The sequence below is a fragment of the Spermophilus citellus genome, assembly GCF_964194105.1.
Source record: "Spermophilus citellus genome assembly, chromosome: 6".
Taxonomy (NCBI): Eukaryota; Metazoa; Chordata; class Mammalia; order Rodentia; family Sciuridae; genus Spermophilus; species Spermophilus citellus.
In genome coordinates, this window is record NC_138187.1 from 34,022,013 (window position 1) to 34,040,800 (window position 18,788).

The 18,788-nt window shown below is 41.6% G+C and overlaps 1 protein-coding gene across 3 annotated transcripts in view; it reads left to right on the plus strand.

The window, feature by feature from the left end:
• The window catches only part of USP42 (ubiquitin specific peptidase 42), a gene marked incomplete at its 3' end in the record, with an annotated part of 47,513 nt that extends 29,128 nt beyond the window's left edge, over positions 1 to 18,385 (plus strand). For 2 of the 3 annotated variants that reach the window (XM_081297176.1, XM_081297177.1), the window contains exons 8-16: positions 915 to 997; positions 2,941 to 3,052; positions 3,897 to 4,037; positions 4,216 to 4,316; positions 6,435 to 6,591; positions 8,066 to 8,782; positions 8,899 to 8,993; positions 11,438 to 12,913; positions 13,947 to 14,262. In XM_081297176.1, coding sequence (XP_081153302.1) covers positions 915 to 997; positions 2,941 to 3,052; positions 3,897 to 4,037; positions 4,216 to 4,316; positions 6,435 to 6,591; positions 8,066 to 8,782; positions 8,899 to 8,993; positions 11,438 to 12,913; positions 13,947 to 14,262 — 3,198 coding nt within the window. Of the gene's footprint in view, positions 1 to 914; positions 998 to 2,940; positions 3,053 to 3,896; positions 4,038 to 4,215; positions 4,317 to 6,434; positions 6,592 to 8,065; positions 8,783 to 8,898; positions 8,994 to 11,437; positions 12,914 to 13,946; positions 14,263 to 16,260; positions 16,305 to 17,331 lie in introns of those variants that run through there. The other variant, XM_081297178.1, reaches the window with a different exon arrangement.
• Between the last annotated feature and the right edge of the window lie 403 nt (positions 18,386 to 18,788).

Sequence of the window (18,788 nt, forward strand, 5' to 3'; positions counted from 1 at the left end):
TTATTTTGATGGTTAAGTTTAAAGTCTTTTTATTACCTTTTGACTTTTCACTTAAGAAATCTTATAAAATCAAATTTTGATCCCTGTATTAGCCAAACTTAGATGTTTATTATTATTATTTTTTAAATATTTATTTTTTTAGTTGTAGTTGGATACAATACCTTTGTTTTATTTATTTTTATGTGGTGCTGAGGATCGAACCCAGGGCCTTGCATGTGCTAGGCGAGCACTCTACCACTGAGCCACGAGCCCAGTCTAGATGTTATTATTTTTTAGAAACTGTTTTGCTTCTTGCATTTTAACTCCTATTTTTTTATTATTCTTGAGTTTCCATTTTTCTGATTACAGATGTAATACATGTTAATGATAAAAAGAAGCTTTGCAGATATATGTAAAACCTAGCTTTCATTATTAGTTCTTTAGTAGTTTGATATATATATACTGTTCCAGAATAGATGACTTCCTTTTCATAGAAGTGGGATTATGACTTAGTCATAATAGATTATGACTTAGTTTTTCCACTTGCTATTTTTATTTAATTCTGCTTGGAGACCTTCCACATCAGTGTGTTCTTTGGGTAGTTTTGTGGTGGTCCAGTAAGAGGATATACCATAATTCACCTATCTGGTTCCTTGCTGTTTTCCACTTTTATGCTATTCTAAATAAAGCTGTGGTGAGCAACCTCTTTACTTATTTTTGTTTACTGTAATCTGCATTTTTAATGGAAGGAGAAATAATTTGGTGTGAAGATGTGGATATCATCATAAAAAAAATCTTTTACATAAAAATTCATATTTGTTTTTCTGTGTGAGTCTTCTGCTCACATGTTCTCTTTTCCTCCCCCTCCCTCCTGCTCTTGTTTTTCAAGCTGTGGTGGTGTGTAGTGATATGGTCTTTATGCTTTTTTCTCCCAGGCTGCTCAAAGTGTTAATAAGGCATTGGAGCAGTTTGTGAAACCAGAACAGCTGGATGGAGAAAACTCCTACAAGTGCAGCAAGTATGATGGGTGGTAACTTTTTTAGTTCTTGTTGCTGGCTGTTAACAGTGCGGGTGGCAGGGAGACTTGGCTTGAAAGAATTTAGTGCATTCAAATGGCTCACTAAGCTGCCTTAAGCTTTTTTGTTGTTGTTAATACTTTTAATAGTAGATGGATGGACACAATACCTTTATTTTATTTATTTTTATGTGATGCTGAGGATCACAGTGATGAGAACCTAGTGCCTCACGTATGCTAGGCAAGCACTCTACCCCTGAGCCAACAATCCAGCTCCCTGTCTTAAGCTTTTTTCCTTCTATTTTTTTCTTTTAGTTTTCTTTTTTTAAAAAATATTTATTTTTTTTAGAAGTAGTTGGACATAATACCTCAATTTTCTTGTTTATTTATTTATTTTAAAATGTTTTGCTATTAATTAATTAATTTATTTATTATGTGATGCTGAGGATTGAACCCAGGGCCTCGCACGTGCTAGACAGGTGCTCTACCGCTGAGCCACAATCCCAGCTCCTTTTAGTTTTCAGTGGACCTTTATTTTATTTATTTGTTTATATATGGTGCTGAGAATTGAACCCAGTACCTCTCACATGCTAGGCAGGTGCTCTACCACTAAAGCTATAACCCTAGTCCTGCCTTAAGCTTTTAATGCCATCTGGAGAGATGTTGTTTCCCTGTCCACTAGAGGCCAGAACATGGAATGTATAATGTTTCCACTCTTTCAAGATGTGCAGCTTTGTGCCTTTGGAGGACTGGCACCTTACTCTGGGGCCAGTTGGATGGGAGAAAGCAAGCTAATATCATCCATACTCCACACATTAGTGTCTTCTCCCAAGACCTCACAGCGTGGGATAACAGTTTGTCAAACAGCATTTTCATTGACTTTCCTGTTAGAAAAAGGTTGAGAATAGGGTGGGGGTCACTTAACTCTCAGAAGAGCTAAGGATCTCTTTCTCTTTTATCAGTACCCAGAGTGTGGGGTAATGTCTAATTTAGATTATTCAGTAATATATTTATCCAGGCAGTAAAAAGAGCCTGTTTTAAGAAGGCCCTGTTTTCATATGTTTTAAGTAGATTTCTACTTTATAGTCAGGTAATATAGGAAATCTTTTTTTCATTATATATTTATTATGGGGGTGGGGAGAGAAGGCTCCCTTATCGCCAATACTATGGCACTTTCTCCTGTTTTAAATTTCTAGTCTTTATTTTTTTCCTTTTATATCTAGACAAAATATTTCATTTATTTTGTGTGGTACTGAGGATTGAATCCAGTGTCTCACGTGTGCCAGGCAAGCACTCTACCACTGAACCACAACCCAGCTCCTTTTATATCTGGATAGGGTTTGCTATCTGCTGTAACAGAACTATGCCAGCTTAAAAAAAATTTTATTTTTTTTTTGGGGGGTGGTACTGGGTATTAAACCCAGGATGCTCAGCCACTAAGATACATCCACAACCCTTTTTATTTTGGGACAGGCTCTTGTTAAGTTGCAGAGGCCGGTCTTGAACATGCCATCCTCCTGCCTCAGCCTCCTGAGTTGCCGGGATTATAGTTGTACACCACTGTCCTGGTTCTTATTAGCTTTTAAGTTTTTATAAATTTTTTATTATTATCATTTTTTCAGTGGTGGGGGCTGAATCCCAGAGCCTCATTCATGCTAGGCAAGTGCTCCATTATTGAGCAACACCCCCAGCCTGAGTTAACCTATTGGTAGTCTACATGGCTTGGTATTTTGGCATTGTCCTATTTTTCTTTCCTTCATGCTTTTAGGCAGTTTGGTATTTTTAATTTAATATTTTCACTATTGATTTAAGGTGCTGGTGTTTCTCATCTTAGTATCCTTATTTTGGAATCTTCATTTAGAATGTTGTAGAAAAATAACTAAGGAAAGACTAAAACACTGGAAAAATTCATATTTTTTTAATCGTTTGTTTCTGTGTGTTTCAAGGTGTAAAAAGATGGTTCCAGCTTCAAAGAGGTTCACTATACATAGATCTTCTAATGTTCTTACACTTTCTCTGAAACGCTTTGCAAATTTTACTGGTGGAAAAATTGCTAAGGTATGTTAATAATCTTTTATGTGAAACCTTACAAGGCATACGTGTTGGTAACTATTAAAGGTTATAAATGACCTAAGTGAATAATCATTAGATCAATTTTCTGAGTTCTTCTTGATAGCTGGGGAAAAAAAGAAAAAAAAAAAAAGATCAAATAATTGTGCCAGTAGTTTGGACAATGTGCTTATGAGTGTGTGTGTTTTAGTGTATGCTTCAGGTGGCTGGACTTTCTAGTGATAAAATTGGTAACTGTTATCTGCATTTGGGCTTCATAGTCAGTTCTTTGGTATCCATGGTAATGAGGGGATACAGGGACAGCTTGTATAATTTGAAATCCAAAGATGTCCCTGTTAGATCTTAGTTCATTTTCTTGTTTATTTTCTGATTTTTTCAGTACACTGAATTTTCCTGTTTTCTTTCCACTTACTGAAATTTGAATATGGTAAAAAAATTCAACAGCATGCAAGAGAAATAAATAATATATTCCAAAATTATTTTTATTTAAAATAAAAATAAGTTGTGATTAATGTCCAGAGTTGTCCTTTTGTTATTGTCTGGTAGATTTAATGGATTCACAGAACGTGGATCCTTCCTTGATTCTTCCTTGTTGAAGGGAAATAAAAGACACAGGGGCTGCCTTCAATGCTCTTAGGTTCAGGTGTTTTCTAGGTTAATTGTGTCCTTTGAAAAGGTGGCTAAATGCATTGGGGTTTTGCTGTAACATCACAGCATTGCAGTATCCTTTGAGTCTTCTTCCAGGTCACTCTAAATGTTCTGCACTTGAATATATGGATGGTGTGTTTCTTTAGAAATGACATTCTTTTTTCCTGTTCTCATTTCTGTTTAGGATGTGAAATATCCTGAATATCTTGATATTCGTCCATACATGTCTCAACCAAATGGAGAACCAATTATTTATGTTCTGTATGCAGTGCTGGTGCACACTGGTTTTAATTGCCATGCTGGCCATTACTTCTGTTACATAAAAGTAAGTTGTATAGATTTGCTAATAGTTATGTACCAAAAGATAGCTCTAGTGTTCTTGGGAGTAAAAAGTGGAACTTAAATGGTTAACCTGTGAAACTTAGGTTAACCTGTTGTTCTTTAATGTCTCTTGACTATGTTTCTTGTGAATATAACTAATCTCTCTATTTACTCTTTTGCAGGCTAGTAATGGCCTCTGGTATCAAATGAATGATTCCATTGTATCTACCAGTGATATTAGATCGGTACTCAGCCAACAAGCTTATGTGCTCTTTTATATCAGGTATTGTCATGAAAACAAGTTGTTAAATTTTTTGTTCCACCATTTCTTTCCTCTCATCAACATATTTAAATTCAATTTTTGAGCCTCCCCACCCCCGCCACCTTTTTCTTTTTTTTTTTCTGGTGGTACTGGGGATTGAATTTAGGGGTTTAGTCTATCACTGAACTATATCCCCTGCCCTTTTTAGTTTTTATTTTGAGACAGGGTCTAAGTTGCCTAGGCTGGCCTTGAATTTGCAATTCACCTGCCTTGGCCTTCTGAGTACTTAGAATTAACTTAAAATTGGCCAATATGTCTAGCCAGTTTTGTTTTTTTTTTTAAAGAGAGAGTGAGAGGAGAGAGAGGAGAGAGAGAGAGAGAGAGAAAGAATTTTTAATATTTATTTTTTAGTTCTCGGCGGACACAACATCTTTGTTGGTATGTGGTGCTGAGGATCGAACCCGGGCCGCACGCATGCCAGGCGAGCGCGCTACCGCTTGAGCCACATCCCCAGCCCTCTAGCCAGTTTTAAGTTATTTATTTATTTATTCTTTCTAATGATAGTTTGAAGATTAGCTCTGCCAATGGCCTGGAGAGTGAGCAGGTTGTTTTTGAGTATGGATTATGAGTTGGCCTTAGTTTCCAGCTCTTTTGGCAACTCAGCACTAAAAGGTAGAGAGGAAAGGAAAGATGACAATTTAGAAGGGTAGCTTATGCTGCTGGTGGCAAAACAAGTGGGCCAGGGGCCACTGAGGGCAGTGGGTGGCCTTGGGAAGGGGTCTCTGAGCACCCTTTGTGATCACAGCCAGCATCACCCCACTGCTGAGCTTAGGCTGCCAGTCAAGTACCAACTTGGGCCAACACTAGCACCAGTGCTCGGAGCTGTCCTGTTGTAGCTGTAAGATCTGACTTATCAGTTCCATTTTTTGCAGAAATCTGATGCATGCTCCAGTGTGCCTCTTGGGTTTTTTTGTTTGTTTGTTTGTTTGTTTTTATTGTTTTCTTCTGCAATACCAGAAATGGAATCCAGGGCATTGAGCAGGCTGGCCTAGCACTCCGTCCCTCAAGGTGTCCCTTTTTAATAGCTGACAATTAAGAATATCCTAAAATGTCCAACAGTAGCAAAATGATCATAGATAGCCATGTGTTGAAATATTACACAGTTGTAGTTTTTCTTTTGTTTTTCTTAGTACTAGGCATTGAATCCAGGAGCAGTCTACCACTGAGCCACATCCTCTGCTCTTTTGATTGATTGATTGATTGATTGATTTTTTGGTACCAGGGATTGAAGTCGGGGATACTTGACCACTGAGCCACATCCCCAGCCTTATTTTGTATTTTATTTAGAGACAGGGTCTCATTGAGTTGCTTAGCATTTCACTGTTGCTGAGGCTGGCTTTGAACTCGAGATCCTCCTGCCTCAGCCTCCTGAGCCACTGGGATTACAGGTGTGTGTCACTGTGCCCGGCTGATTTTTTTGTTTTGAAACAGAGTCTTGCTAAGTTGCCCAGGCTGACTTTGAACTTGCAATTCTCTTGCTGAGAGTGATTTTTTTTTTTTTTTTTTTTTTTTTTGGTACCAGGATTGAACCCAGGGGTGGAGTACTTAAACACTGAGCCACATCCCTAGCCTTTCAAAATTTTTTGAAAGGATCTTGCTAAGCTTCGGAGACTAGCTTTGAACTTGGAATCCTCCTGCCTCAGCCTCCTGAAGTGCTGGGATTATAGGCATGTGTGCCATCATGCTCAATTGAGAGTGGTTTTTTAATAAAGCCCCCCACCCCTTTATGCTTTAGGAATACTAAATACTGGTGAAAACCAACAATATGAATGAAAACAGGGGTGGGGGGCGGTGATGATCCAGCCACTAGATAGAATGGGAGCTGCTGCTGAGGGTCAACGTTGAGGAGGTGGTGTTGGAAAATGCCATTTTAATTACCCAGTTGCCCCTGTTGTGTCGTGATCTGAGCAACTAACATTGACCTAAAGAAGAAAACATGTATAGCTCTGTACAGAGTGACATAAAAGCACTCATTTGTCCATTAGTTTCTGAGGGGTTATGTGTTGTTGAATTTGTAAGTGAGTTTCTTCTAAGGAGATGTCCTTCCTCACCCTAAGTCATATCACTCTTTGTCCTCAGGTCCCATGATGTGAAAAATGGAGGTGAACTTACTCATTCCACCCATAGCCCGGGCCAGTCCTCTCCCCGCCCAGTAATTAGTCAGCGGGTTGTTACCAACAAGCAGGCCACAACTCCAGGGTTTATTGGACCACAGCTTCCTTCTCACCTGATAAAGGTAACATTCATAGGTGTAATATAACTGTTATGTTAATTTTAAAAATGTACCCTTGAACCCTGAAGTTAACATTGCAGTAGTTGCTATGTCCTCATGCACAACTAAATCTCTTGTTAAAGTTGATTCAAGCCCTTTATTACAAATAATGGCAAGTATACAGAAACTCTAGCATGAATAGAATGATCAAGAAGATGGTATGGGGGCTGGGGATGTGGCTCAAGCGGTAGCACGCTTGCCTGGCATGCGTGCGGCCCGGGTTCAATCCTCAGCACCACATACAAACAAAGATGTTGTGTCCGCCGAAAACTAAAAAATAAATATTAAAAAAAAAAAAAGAAGATGGTATGGGTGTGAGTATATTTAAATGTCAACTCCCACTGTGGACTCCTGCTCCATGGGTAAGATATTTGGGTTCTTAATGTTGGATACCAGAAAAGTGACCCTTTTACAAAGGGTCCATGTAGCTACTTCAGGTGTGTGGCATTTTATGTCTGCTGTCCACTTGAATTTGATCTTGCATCTGATGGTCCTGTCAGGAGGACTGCTTGTGTACCTCTGTTGTATGAAGCAGTATGCAGAACGAGGCCTGACTTGCCAGACTCACAGGAAATTGTGAGCAGCCTGTCGGGACTAAGCCATGTCACTGGTGTTGTGGTGTTCTACAGCTTCCCAGTTGAGTTTAATTTGAATTATCAGATTTTCTAGTTAGATGCTTTTTTTTTTTTTTTTTTTTTTAAAAGGACATTAGGTAGTAGTAGAATCCAATGCCTTTGTGAGCTGGCTTCTGAGTTGGGCTCTTCTTCAGAGTTGACATTAGGGCATTGGAAAACCAGAGTGTACATGACTCTGGAAGGGAACAGCTGTAATTGGTTTATTAAATTTTGTTGGGTTGGTTTTTACCATGAAACCTTCCAATGTTAAAATAACAACTAATTCAAATATTTAAGAAAACATTGTGAAAGGCTCAACATGATTTCATCTGTAAACCAGCTTTCATCCAGGTCCTCACAGGGATTTAGCATCAGTAGTGGGAACCTGGAGCAATAGACCTGCACAAGTAGAACCGGGAGATGACACAGGTTGGTGGCTGGGGTTGTCTAGTGCGGGTTGTTCTAGCCTGCCTTAGCTTTGAGGCCAGTGGTGATTTCTGCTTCCTGGTACTTTTGTCTTTGTGTGTGGGCCTCCCAGGAAACCCAGCTGAGGAGAATATGTGTGACTTTCTCAGAGTGACCTGGGAAATAGAAAGAAGTTGGTCTGGGGATTGTGATCTGGCAAACATATTTGTTTTTTTATTAATTAATTGTCAGAAAATTAGGGCCTTTTAAGGTGTATGTGGGTTGCAGCAGATGAAAGAGTGGTATTTCTAGACATGTGAAATCTATAAGTTATAACAAGGCCCACATGGGAAGTGCCCTCAGCCAAGTTGGACCATGTTCTTGGAGCACTGACATAAGTATGGTTTTTTTCCTTCCAGAATCCACCTCACTTGAATGGAACAGGGCCATTGAAGGAAACACCAAGCAGTTCCATGTCAAGTCCTAATGGAAATCCCAGTGTCAACAGGGCTGGTCCTGTTAATGCTTCCACTTCTGTTCAAAACTGGTCAGTTAACAGGCCCTCAGTTATTCCAGAACATCCCAAGAAACAAAAAATTACCATAAGTATTCACAACAAGTTGCCTGTTCGCCAAGGTCAGTCTCAGCCTAATCTTCACAGCAATTCTTTGGAGGCTCCTAACAAGCCTGTTCCCTCTTCTACCATTACTAATTCTTCTGCAATACAGTCTACCTCGAATGCATCTACGATGTCAATTTCTAATAAAGTAGCAAAACCCATCTCTCCGAGTGAATCCTGCTCCAAGCCAGTGATGAATGGCAAGTCTAAGCTGAGCTCCAGTGTGCTGGTCCCCTATGGTGCCGAGTCATCCGAAGAGTCTGACGAGGAAACAAAGGGCCTGGCCAAGGAGAATGGTGTGGGTACAGTGACGAGCTCTCACTCTGCTGGTGAAGAAGCCGAAGATGATGAGGCTTCTCAGCATGAGCTTCAAGAACCTATCACTTTAAATGGTGCTAATGGTGCAGATGGCAACCCAAAAGAAAATGGCCTATCATTTGAAGGTGCCAGCTGCCAAGTCCAGCCTACTATACACTCAGAAAACCCCTTTTCTAAAGCAAATGGTCTTCCTGGAAAGGTGAGTGAGTGGAAGAGGCTTTGCTTTGAGTCTCATTCTTGGCCATTCACTTGGCCAGACTTAAGTGAACATGGAGCTGGCAGCTAGAATTAAAATGTCTTTGTTTTTCATTGTAGTTGATGCCTGTTCCTCTGCCATCTCTCCCAGAAGACAAAATCTTAGAGACTTTCAAACTTAGCAACAAAGTAAAAGGCTCAACAGATGAAATAAGGTAAGAAAAGAATGAATTAAGAGGAAATGAACTTCATGGTATGACATCCAATAATGTCCGTAGAAGTCTTATATTGAACAATTTGAACCCTGGAATGATTTGGGGATTGAAGCCAGAACCACTCTCTGAGTGAGCTACATCCTCAGCCCATTTTATCTTTAATTTTTTAAAAAAATTTGAGACAGGGTCTTAATAAATTGCCCAGGCTGGTCTCAATCTTGTGATATCCCCACCTCAGCTCTCCTGGATAGCTAGGATTGCAGATATGTACACTTCATCCAGCTGAATCTTGGAATGACTTGCATAACAGTCTATAGGATTTATTATTTGCATTTTAGAAGAGTAAGAAAAAAATGCGCTCTGTGGGATTCAGTCATTACAGCATGGCACAATCCCGCTGATGATGCCCTCTCTGACCAGTGATGCTTTTGGTCCACTTCTGAATCTGATGTCCAGTGCCATCTTTCTTTTTTTTTTTTTATACTTATTTTTTAGTTGTAGTTGGACACAATGCCTTTATTTTCTTTCTTTATTTTTATGTGGTGCTGAGGATCGAACCCAGGGCTTTGCACGTGCTAGGCGAGCACTTTACCACTGAACTACAACCCAGCCCCCAGTGCCACCTGTATTAAGGTTATAGGGCAGGGGTTTGCAACTCTATCAGAAAGCAAGTGTTCTTTGAAGGCCCCTCCAGAAATCTAAAATTCAAAGAAAATATATCCTGCCTTGACACTCAATTAAAAAGAAAAAAAAAGTCAATGTATCACCAGGTGCAATAGTTTGTGCCTATAATCTACTCAGGAGTCTGAGGCAGGAAGATTGCAAATTCAAGGCCAGCCTCAGCAACTTAGATCCTGTCTCAAAAACAAAACAAAGGGCTGGGATGTATGTAGCTCAGAGGCAGAATGCCTAGTGTTGAGTCCCATGTCCTGTCCCTCCACAAAATTCCATATATTGACCTGACTGTAACTTATCTCAGGAATAAAATGAAAGGGGTTTGAAATGCACTTTCAGTGTGGAAACCACCAGGTAAGGCTGCACCAGGATATGGAGTACTCAGGTGTTGGCATGTGTGCACAGGTGCGCTGTGCACCTGGCTGTTTACAATGCAGCTTGAAGTCGACTAAGTGCCATGCACAGATTCACCATCAGGAGTACCAGGCTCTCTTGATGAAAACTTTTGGTGAAGTTCTTATCAAATCATAGCATGACCATCCATCTCTTGCTTTATATCGTAATTGAATTGCAAAAAATTTAGTGTCTTTGAAAACTGTGCTAATAACACAACTGGTATTTTTACCCTTGCAGATGTGAGAACATGTGGGATAGAGGATTCTTTCTCCATGTGTGGCACCTGTGCCATTGGGGTTCCCCCATCACTCTGGCTACCCCAGAAAATACCTGCCAGCTTCCCCAACTGAGAACCTGTGTTAGGGAGGTTTAATTGTTAAAGCAGAATTGGGTCCTTTAGGCAAAGAATACTCATTCTTAAAGACAGAATAGCTGGAACACTCTGTCTTGTACAGTGATTTTTCTGTGTTTTTTCTAGTCTAGTTTTGTGGTCCTCATCTTGATGTGCCTGGGAATTATTATAGATGACACTAACAAGCCCATGATGTAGTATGGCCAATCATGTACTGCTTTATGTGCTGAGCTCTGGGAGTCCTCTTCTACAGTGTCTCCATGGTGACTTCACAGGTCACAAGGGTTATCTCTAAAAAGTAGAGATCACTGGTATTTTATTATTTTCTGGCAGCTGTCACTAGCCTTGGGAATATGAGCCAGGAGCTCTTCAGCTGCTAAGGGTGTGTGAATTTATCACAGAAAGTCCTAAAGCCTCAGTGAGTCCTCCTCGGCTTCCATAATTCAGGGAGTTTCTGGTTCTATTTGGAGGTAGCTCCCCTGCCTCAGAAGCTCCAAGAGAAAGGGAGAAGGGATCTAGAGAACTTAGTGACCCCAGCATAATTTTTTGTTATCGTTGTTTAGATTTACTTTTTTAAAAACATTTATTTTTTTAGAAGTAGTTTGACACAATACCTTTATTTTATTTATATATTTATTATCATTATTTTTTTTTTATGTGGTGCTGAGGATTGAACCCAGGGCCTTGCACATGCTAGATGAGCACTCTACTGCTGAGCCACAACCCCAGCCCTAGATTTACTCCTTAAGAAGAATTAGAAATATATGGATATAGGAAGATTCTAGAACTGCAGAATCTTTGTTGCTGAAAAATAGGATAGGAGATAGGCTAAATACAAATTTTATTCAATAAAGGGAAAAAGAAAATTCTGATTTTTAGAGATAATAAATAAGCCTGTTACTAGGTTTCAGGCAGATATACTTAAAGTTATAAAATATTTAGCAAACATAGCCAATGACAAAAACCTGTACAGAAGTCAGGCTAACTCCTGGTTTGTTTCTCTGTTTTGGTGGGGCTGCAGTTTGACTGGAACAGAAATAAGTCCAGCTGAGGAGCCTGCTGCAGAGCCGGAAGTTGGCAGTACCACTGCTGGTTCTCACGAAAAAGTGGAGACAGTCACAAGTCTGAGCAGCAAGTTAAAGAAGGCTTTGCCACCCTCCGACCCCAACACCAAATCTACCAAAGAAGAAGTCTCTGAAAACATTTCAGCAAAACCTGATGAGTCCTTGCCCATTATTAACAATGTTTGTCACACCAACAAGAATCCCATGGGGGATGATCAACTTTCTAACCTGTGTGACACTGAGAATCTTACAAATGACCAGAGCAAACCATCCCAAGAGGTAAAAGGAATGTTAATTGAGAGTCCACAGGACTCTGCACCAGTGGAAATAGTGGAGAAGTTGAGCCCAACTCCCTCAGTACGTTCAGAAGATGAATGTGAGCATAAACTCCTAGTTTACCTCAGTAGAGACAGATGCAGGGATATAGAAGATCCTTCCAGAAGCACAGGCGTGTCTGCAGATGCACTGACCTCTCCCCAGCCAGACAGCAGGACCACAGGAGCCCACTCAGATGGGGGCGCCGAGCATAGCAGTGGCGAGAGATGTGATGAAAACAAGGTTGGACAGAAAGTTCAGGATCATTCTGCAGTTAAGGAAAAAATCGGTAGCCTCAGAAAAGTTGATCGAGGACATTATCGTAACCGTAGAGATCGTTCCTCCAGTGGAGAACACGCAAGGGAAAGTAGGAGCAAGACAGAGGACCATTATCACAAAAAGCGGCACTATGTTAGAGAGCGGGCCAAGCAGGAGCGCCACCAAGTGGAGCACTGTAACGGGAGTCAGCACCCCCTGTGCCACAGCGAGCGGGTCAGCCCCAGTGAGCGCCGCTCCCTGGGCAGGTACAGCTATCACCACTCTCGCAACAGAGGTGGGTCAGACCAGGACTGGGCCAGACACCACCACTCAGAGAGTGAGCACGCCTGGGGCCGGGAGAAGTACTACCCTGAGAAGATGAGGTGGGACAAGTGCAGGTATTACCATGACAGGTACGTCCCCTACGCAGCCAGGGAGATGAGGGAGTGGAGGCCTCTACACAGCAGCGGCCGGGAGCATGACCGAGCACGGCTGCACAAGGACTGCTACAGGGGCAGGAAGGGCTGGGAGCCTCCTGCCAGGGGCAAGGAGCGGCACCACTTGCACAGTGTGCGAGTGGGGGCAGCCCTTCCTCTGCACCCTGCGAGGTACCCCCAGGAGAAAACTGCACTGGGAGCTGAAGATAGCAGTTTCAGCCTCTCGGATCGGTTTCATGAACATGAAACTGTAAAGTCGCGGAAACGGAGGTACGAGATCATAGAAAATAATGATAGTCACTTAGAAAAGAAAGCCCACAGAAGCTTACAGAAGGACCCTTTAGAAGAGCCTAAGGTGAAGAAGCACAAGAAATCAAAGAAGAAAAAGAAATCCAAAGACAAACATCGAGAGCGCGACTGCAGGTGAGGATGGTGGCTCACTTGGAGCAAAGCAGAGGCGCTGCGCCCACAGAGCTCCCGGGGAGCTGCAGGCCTCCGGCACTTCTCACAGTAACCAGCAAAGGGCTGTGTCAGTTGCACTGGTTTGATTTGTATTCTTCATCTCTGTGGGGTTTGAGATTCCGCTATTTCTACATATTTCTAAAACTGCTGCTTTTGAGCTGCATTTGTATCGTAATGGCCAACAGCCTCATTTCTTAAATGATGTTGCCTTCTCAGTTAATGCTTTATAACCCTCCTAAGAGTAAGTGAAATGTAAGGTGGGAATCTCTGTCTTCAAGGTTGGTTTTTATTTGATGTAGTTATATTTTCATATCTGTTACATTTTCTTGAAATTTAGGAACAACAAGATAGGCAGAAAACAGGAGGCCACAGTTTCTTTGATATTTGCCTGCCTGCCTAGAGTGGGGGTCTTAGATGTATATCATTTATTTCCTCGGCCTGCCTTTGTCTATTTTTCTGTCTCTGTTTCTCAGTTCAAATCCTAAATGTGTTTATATTTTTAAAAAGCAGGTTGGCAATTGTCTTTAAAATGACTGATACATGCTGTGATGAGCACGTGTGACCAGTAGGGTTACTTTGTACTTTAGTTGCCAAAAGCCATATGTAAACAGGCAGCAGGTATATGAGGGGAAAGGAAATCACAAGCTTCTTCCCTTCTCTGTGCCTGAGACACATGACAAAATGCTATTTTCCTTCAGTCATCGGTTTTAGGAGAAGTTAGCCAGGTACCCCCATGGTGGTCTGGCCACAGCCCCAGCTCCTGAGTGCTGCTGGAGGTGGGTGGAGGTGGCCAGAGGTGGGGTCCAGGTTGGCTAATTTTGACCCTGGGATTAAAAAGTATTACAGTGTAAATGGACAACACATTTGTAACTAGGTAAGGATTTTATCTGTGTCTGCACACTGAAGTCCTGAGTGGGCATGAAAGCCCAGGGCCAAGTCCTATGTGAGGTGCTTCTGTGTTTTGGTTGTTGAATTCTGGCTGCTTCTTCTGCAGGCATCAGCAAGATTCCGATCTTTCAGTAGCGTACTCTGATGCCGACCTCCACAGACACAAAAAGAAGAAGAAGAAAAAGAAGAGACATTCAAGGAAGTCAGAGGACTTTGTGAAAGATTCAGGACTACACTTGATGAAGGCCATGAGCTATGAGACTGTCAGCCATTTCCGGAGAACAGAGGGCAGTTTTCTGCTCACTGATGGCCTGCCTCTGGAAGGCATCGGACCTTTCCAGGAAAAAACAAAGCATTTAAGGATGGAAAGCAGGGCTGACAGGTGCCATCTGTCTGAGTATGGCCAGGGTAAGAGAAGATAGCTTGGAATTAAGAAGATAGAAACTCTTAATAAATTTGTTTGGAAAAGGTGATTGGAACAATGAAGAGGAGCACTGAGCTTGGTTAGAGTCAATGGGGCTGGAGCAGAGGTTGGCAAAATTCAGCCCTCATGCCAGTGCCTTTGCATAACCTGCGAGTTTAGAATGGCTTTAACATTTTTTAAAATTCCAAAGAGTAATAATGTGTTTCACATGAATACTATGTGAAATTCAAATTTTAATGTCAACTCTGCTTGGGGCGTGACCAGGTTGACTGCTTTGGTGCTGCTCAGCAGAAGTGAGTAGTGGCAGCAGAGACCTTGTGGCCTGTGAGCTGAAAGTTTTCATCATTCTCTGGCCCTTTAGAAGGTTTGCCAACCCTGTGCTGGACCACCAGGGTTCACTTTCTTGCATAAAGACCATGCTGCTGTCATAGAGACTTTGGCACATCATCTTGGCTTTTTGATTGTCTAATGTGATCTGTGGGGGAGATCTGGGCAGGAGGCAGAGACCCTTCCCTACAGTGGTCCTTAAGTTACTGTTCAATTACTGGTTGAAAAACAAATGGTCCCCAGCAAGTAGGAGTGAAAAGAGAACCAGGAGCTGGGAGCACTGAAGAGAGTCTTGCGGAGGTGGTGAGGCAGGCTAAACTTGGAATCTTCCTGTCTCAGCCTCCTGAGTGGCTGGGACTACAGGCATGTGCCACTGCACCTGGCAATGTTTTTTGTGTTTTTTTTTTTTTTGTACTGGAAATTGAACCTAGAGATACATCTCTAGAACTTTTGTTTTGAGACAAGGTCTCCTAGTTTGCTGAGGGTCTCACTAAACAGTAGGTTTTGAACTTGTGGTCCTCCTACATCAGCCAGTCACTGGGATTATAGGCACGTGCCACTGCATCCAGCTCTATGTGTTTTTGTTCTTTTTTAAAAATATTTATTGTTTAGTTGTAGTTGGACTCAGTACCTTTATTTTATTCATTTATTTTTATGTGGTGCTGAGGATCGAACCTAGGGTCTCGCATGTGCGAGGCAAGTGCTCTACCGTTGAGCGACAACCCCAGCCCTCTTTTAAGAAGTTAATTATGTACATTTTAAAATTGGTTTCACATTAATATTTCAACAATTTGGGGAAGGGGATTGGTGAGGATTGGTCCTTTTCTGACCTCTGTGTGGTACTTAAGGATTAAGTGAGGAGATGAGTAGTATTTAAGGAGTAAACAGTGAGGTATATTTATAATCTATGTATTAGGCAGGATCCCAGAATTGTTGCCAAAATCTTCTAGCCTGGCTCCCAGAGATGGCTATGCTCAAGGGAAGGTAGGTTGAGTGCTAACCTCAGTGTTGCTATGGCATTAGGTGGCCGATTCCACTCATCCATTCCAAGTAGTGCAGTCAGGCTGTGTGTCTGAGTGGTGGCCCTGTGTTTCTATCCCCAGTCCAGTGGCACTGATGACTAGTTTGTAGCCATGTCTCTGTTATGAGCACAGACTGAGGGCCCAGGTGATGGGCTGCCTGTCTGGCCTAGGTGGCCAGGCCCTCTTGCACTGGCTGAGGACTAATACCCCTTCTGCTCTCTCCCACTCCCTTCTACATGTTCCTCTGCCCTGGCCTTTGACTACCTGCCTCTCTTCCAAGCTTCTGTCCTTGGGCTCCATTCAACTCTCAGTTAACTTCTGTGGCCTGAGATCCGTCCTAATAGGAAAATGCCCAGCAATTTGATGGGGCTGAGGAGGGCCTGTTCTTTCAGGGATGTGGCTCTGGGGGCATGCTTCTGCTGGGTCCTGTCACCATGTGAACTTATTTTTAGTAGGACACTTGGAGAAATAGCCATGTGCCAGCCTCTGTTTGCTCTTCCTCTTTGTAGAATTGATTTCAGGTGACTGATATTAAACTACAGAAAATGGATTCTAGTTTCAAATCCCCCAATTTGCACTCAGAGCACAGGCACTAAACATTTTGTACAATCATTATTAAAATCCATTTCCTAACCTTTGCCTTCCAGGTGATTGAAAACTTGGCCTCAAAACAAAAAATTCACTAGTTATGGTAAGCCCTTTTCCTATCTCTACATTTTGTCATTATAGAGCACTGAGAGGACACAGATCAAGTTTTAATTCTGAAGAAAACATAAGGGCCTTATGGTGCTGTTGCAGCACCCTGGCTGGGGCAGTGGCCTGGGGTGGTCCAGCTGTGGGGGTCTCAGCTCCCTTTAGCCAGGCCATCCTGGGCAGCAGACACTTCTTAGACCTGGAGATGTGTTTAGACCCCTTTTCCTTATTGGCTTTCCCAGGACTGACCAGGAGGATGCTTGTCACTGAAGTCACTCCCTATCCCTTTCCCTCATCTTAAAAAATGCCAGCGAAACTCAGAAGGAACAGACTGCCATTTGACTGGATTTCCCCAACTCAGACCTGCCATGTGTCTGTCCTGAGAGCCAGGCCCCAGGATCCCTATACCTGCACCACCATCCCTGCACACACCCAGGGCAGAGGTATAGAAGTCCTGCTCCCCTAGCAGGGTGTCAGAGCTGTGGCCATGTCATGTTAATGCTTGGCTTTTATTCATGGTACTGTACTCTGCACTTGCTGAGGGAAAGGTAACAGTGAACCATTTGGCCCTTGGAATTTTGTCCAAATGTGTCTATCATGTCAAATCATTAAGGAGGATTTTAAATGAATTTTAAAGTGATTATATCTACAGGAGAATTATCTGCAGTTAATTAACAAGCCTTACCAGTGTCTCCTCAAGGGAAAGAGCTAGGTCTAAGGAAACTAAAACTCCTCCCAAGTGAAAGTGGGAGCTGAGGATTGGGGCAGTCTAGCAGCAGTCTGGGCTCCAGGCAGGCCCAGCTGGGCCCAGCAGATGGCGCCTGCCTGGCCTCGCCACCAGCCCACGCCTCTAGAACTGCCTGGCATTTCTGGGTTCCTTTATTGTGATGGAAAGGCAGAGTGACCATTTCAAGGAAGAAGAGCTTCCCCAAAACCCTGGGGGGAGCCGCTGACAGGGTTTTCTGAAAAGGAGGGCCCATCTTGGCCTCCGTTCCAAACTAACGCCTGCGCCTCTTGTCTTTCAGATTCAACGTGTTCAACAGAAGCCATCCCCAACCCAGCTTAAATTATAAACATAGAAAATAACTTTGTTCAAATCTGCGTGGTGCTTCTTTAGTAAATATGTACAGATTTTACCATGGAGAACTTACTTTTTTTTGTTTTGTTTTGTTTTTTTTGTTTGTTTGTTTTGTTTTGTTTTTGTTTTTACCTTTTCTTAATTGCCCTTATTCCAAATGGATGAACACTTTCTACAACTGCTGACCACTGTAAGATACCGTGTATATATATCACAGTGAAAATAATGCCCTGGAATAGAACATCTCAAATGCTGCTTAATTACAGACTCAGGTTGATTACTTGTATTTCATGTAATGTTCCTCCAAGTTAGACATCTGGTGCAAGACCAACCGGGAAACCATGGAATTATTAAAAGTACAAACTGACAGTGTGTATATTTAATTTAAAGACTTATTTAAAGATTCACAAGCTCTCAACTAAACTTTTCGAGGGCAGTCTGTTTTCTGTAATGTCTGATACTAGAAACTAATTTGCTTCATATTTTAGTTGTATTCAAGATTTGAAAATGTATTTTATAGACAAGTTCTGTTTTTGAACTTTGTGGAACTATTCCAATCAATTTACCAGTTATGATGAGTATTTACATTATGAATGTATAATCTAAACATTATTTGTACAGCCTACAGTATGTTTTTATTACATAACACTTTTTTATACAGCGTCCTTGTCTTGACTATATGGTATTGGAGTCTGAGTTGTCAGCTTGGTCCCTTAAAGTTTCTAGTTACAGACAAAAATCATACTGTGATTTTATTTTTAATATGGATATGCTATCAAACTGTGATACACTTATAATTCACTGGTCCTGCATCAGGAGATGGAGTGGGGAAAACTGTATTTAATACAGTTTGTATCTGAATAATCTGTATGGTTTATACAGTTTGTGTTGTTCAGAGATGTCTAAAGTTTGATCTTTGTTTTTTTAAAGATTGAAAAAGCACTTGCCCCACTGTAAATAATACAGCATGTAAAATTTATATAGTATATAAATGGCAGCAAATTAAACATTTTGTGTCTTGTTTTTTACTCCTGTTTTCCCCATTTGCTTGCGGCATGTCTCACTGACTTCTTCTGCAGTCACTGTAGACCCACAATGCTCCTGCCACATGGTCTGTCAGTAGGTGCCTCCAGCCAGGCTGTCAGGCCTGGAACAGAGGTACAGACCCCAGGAATTGGTCAGGGAAAATCAGGCAGTGGTTTGCTGGACCCAACATATTTCTAATTTGAAGAACCAAGTCTTAGACAATCTTGTCTTAATAATACATTTGGTTTTTATTTAGTGAACACAATATCTACAAGAGTTTTGACAGCCATATACCCTCCAATTTTTACTAACTTCACTCTGCAACAAAATATCAATAGATATTTTGATATCAATATCAATAGAATATTTTTTCATGCA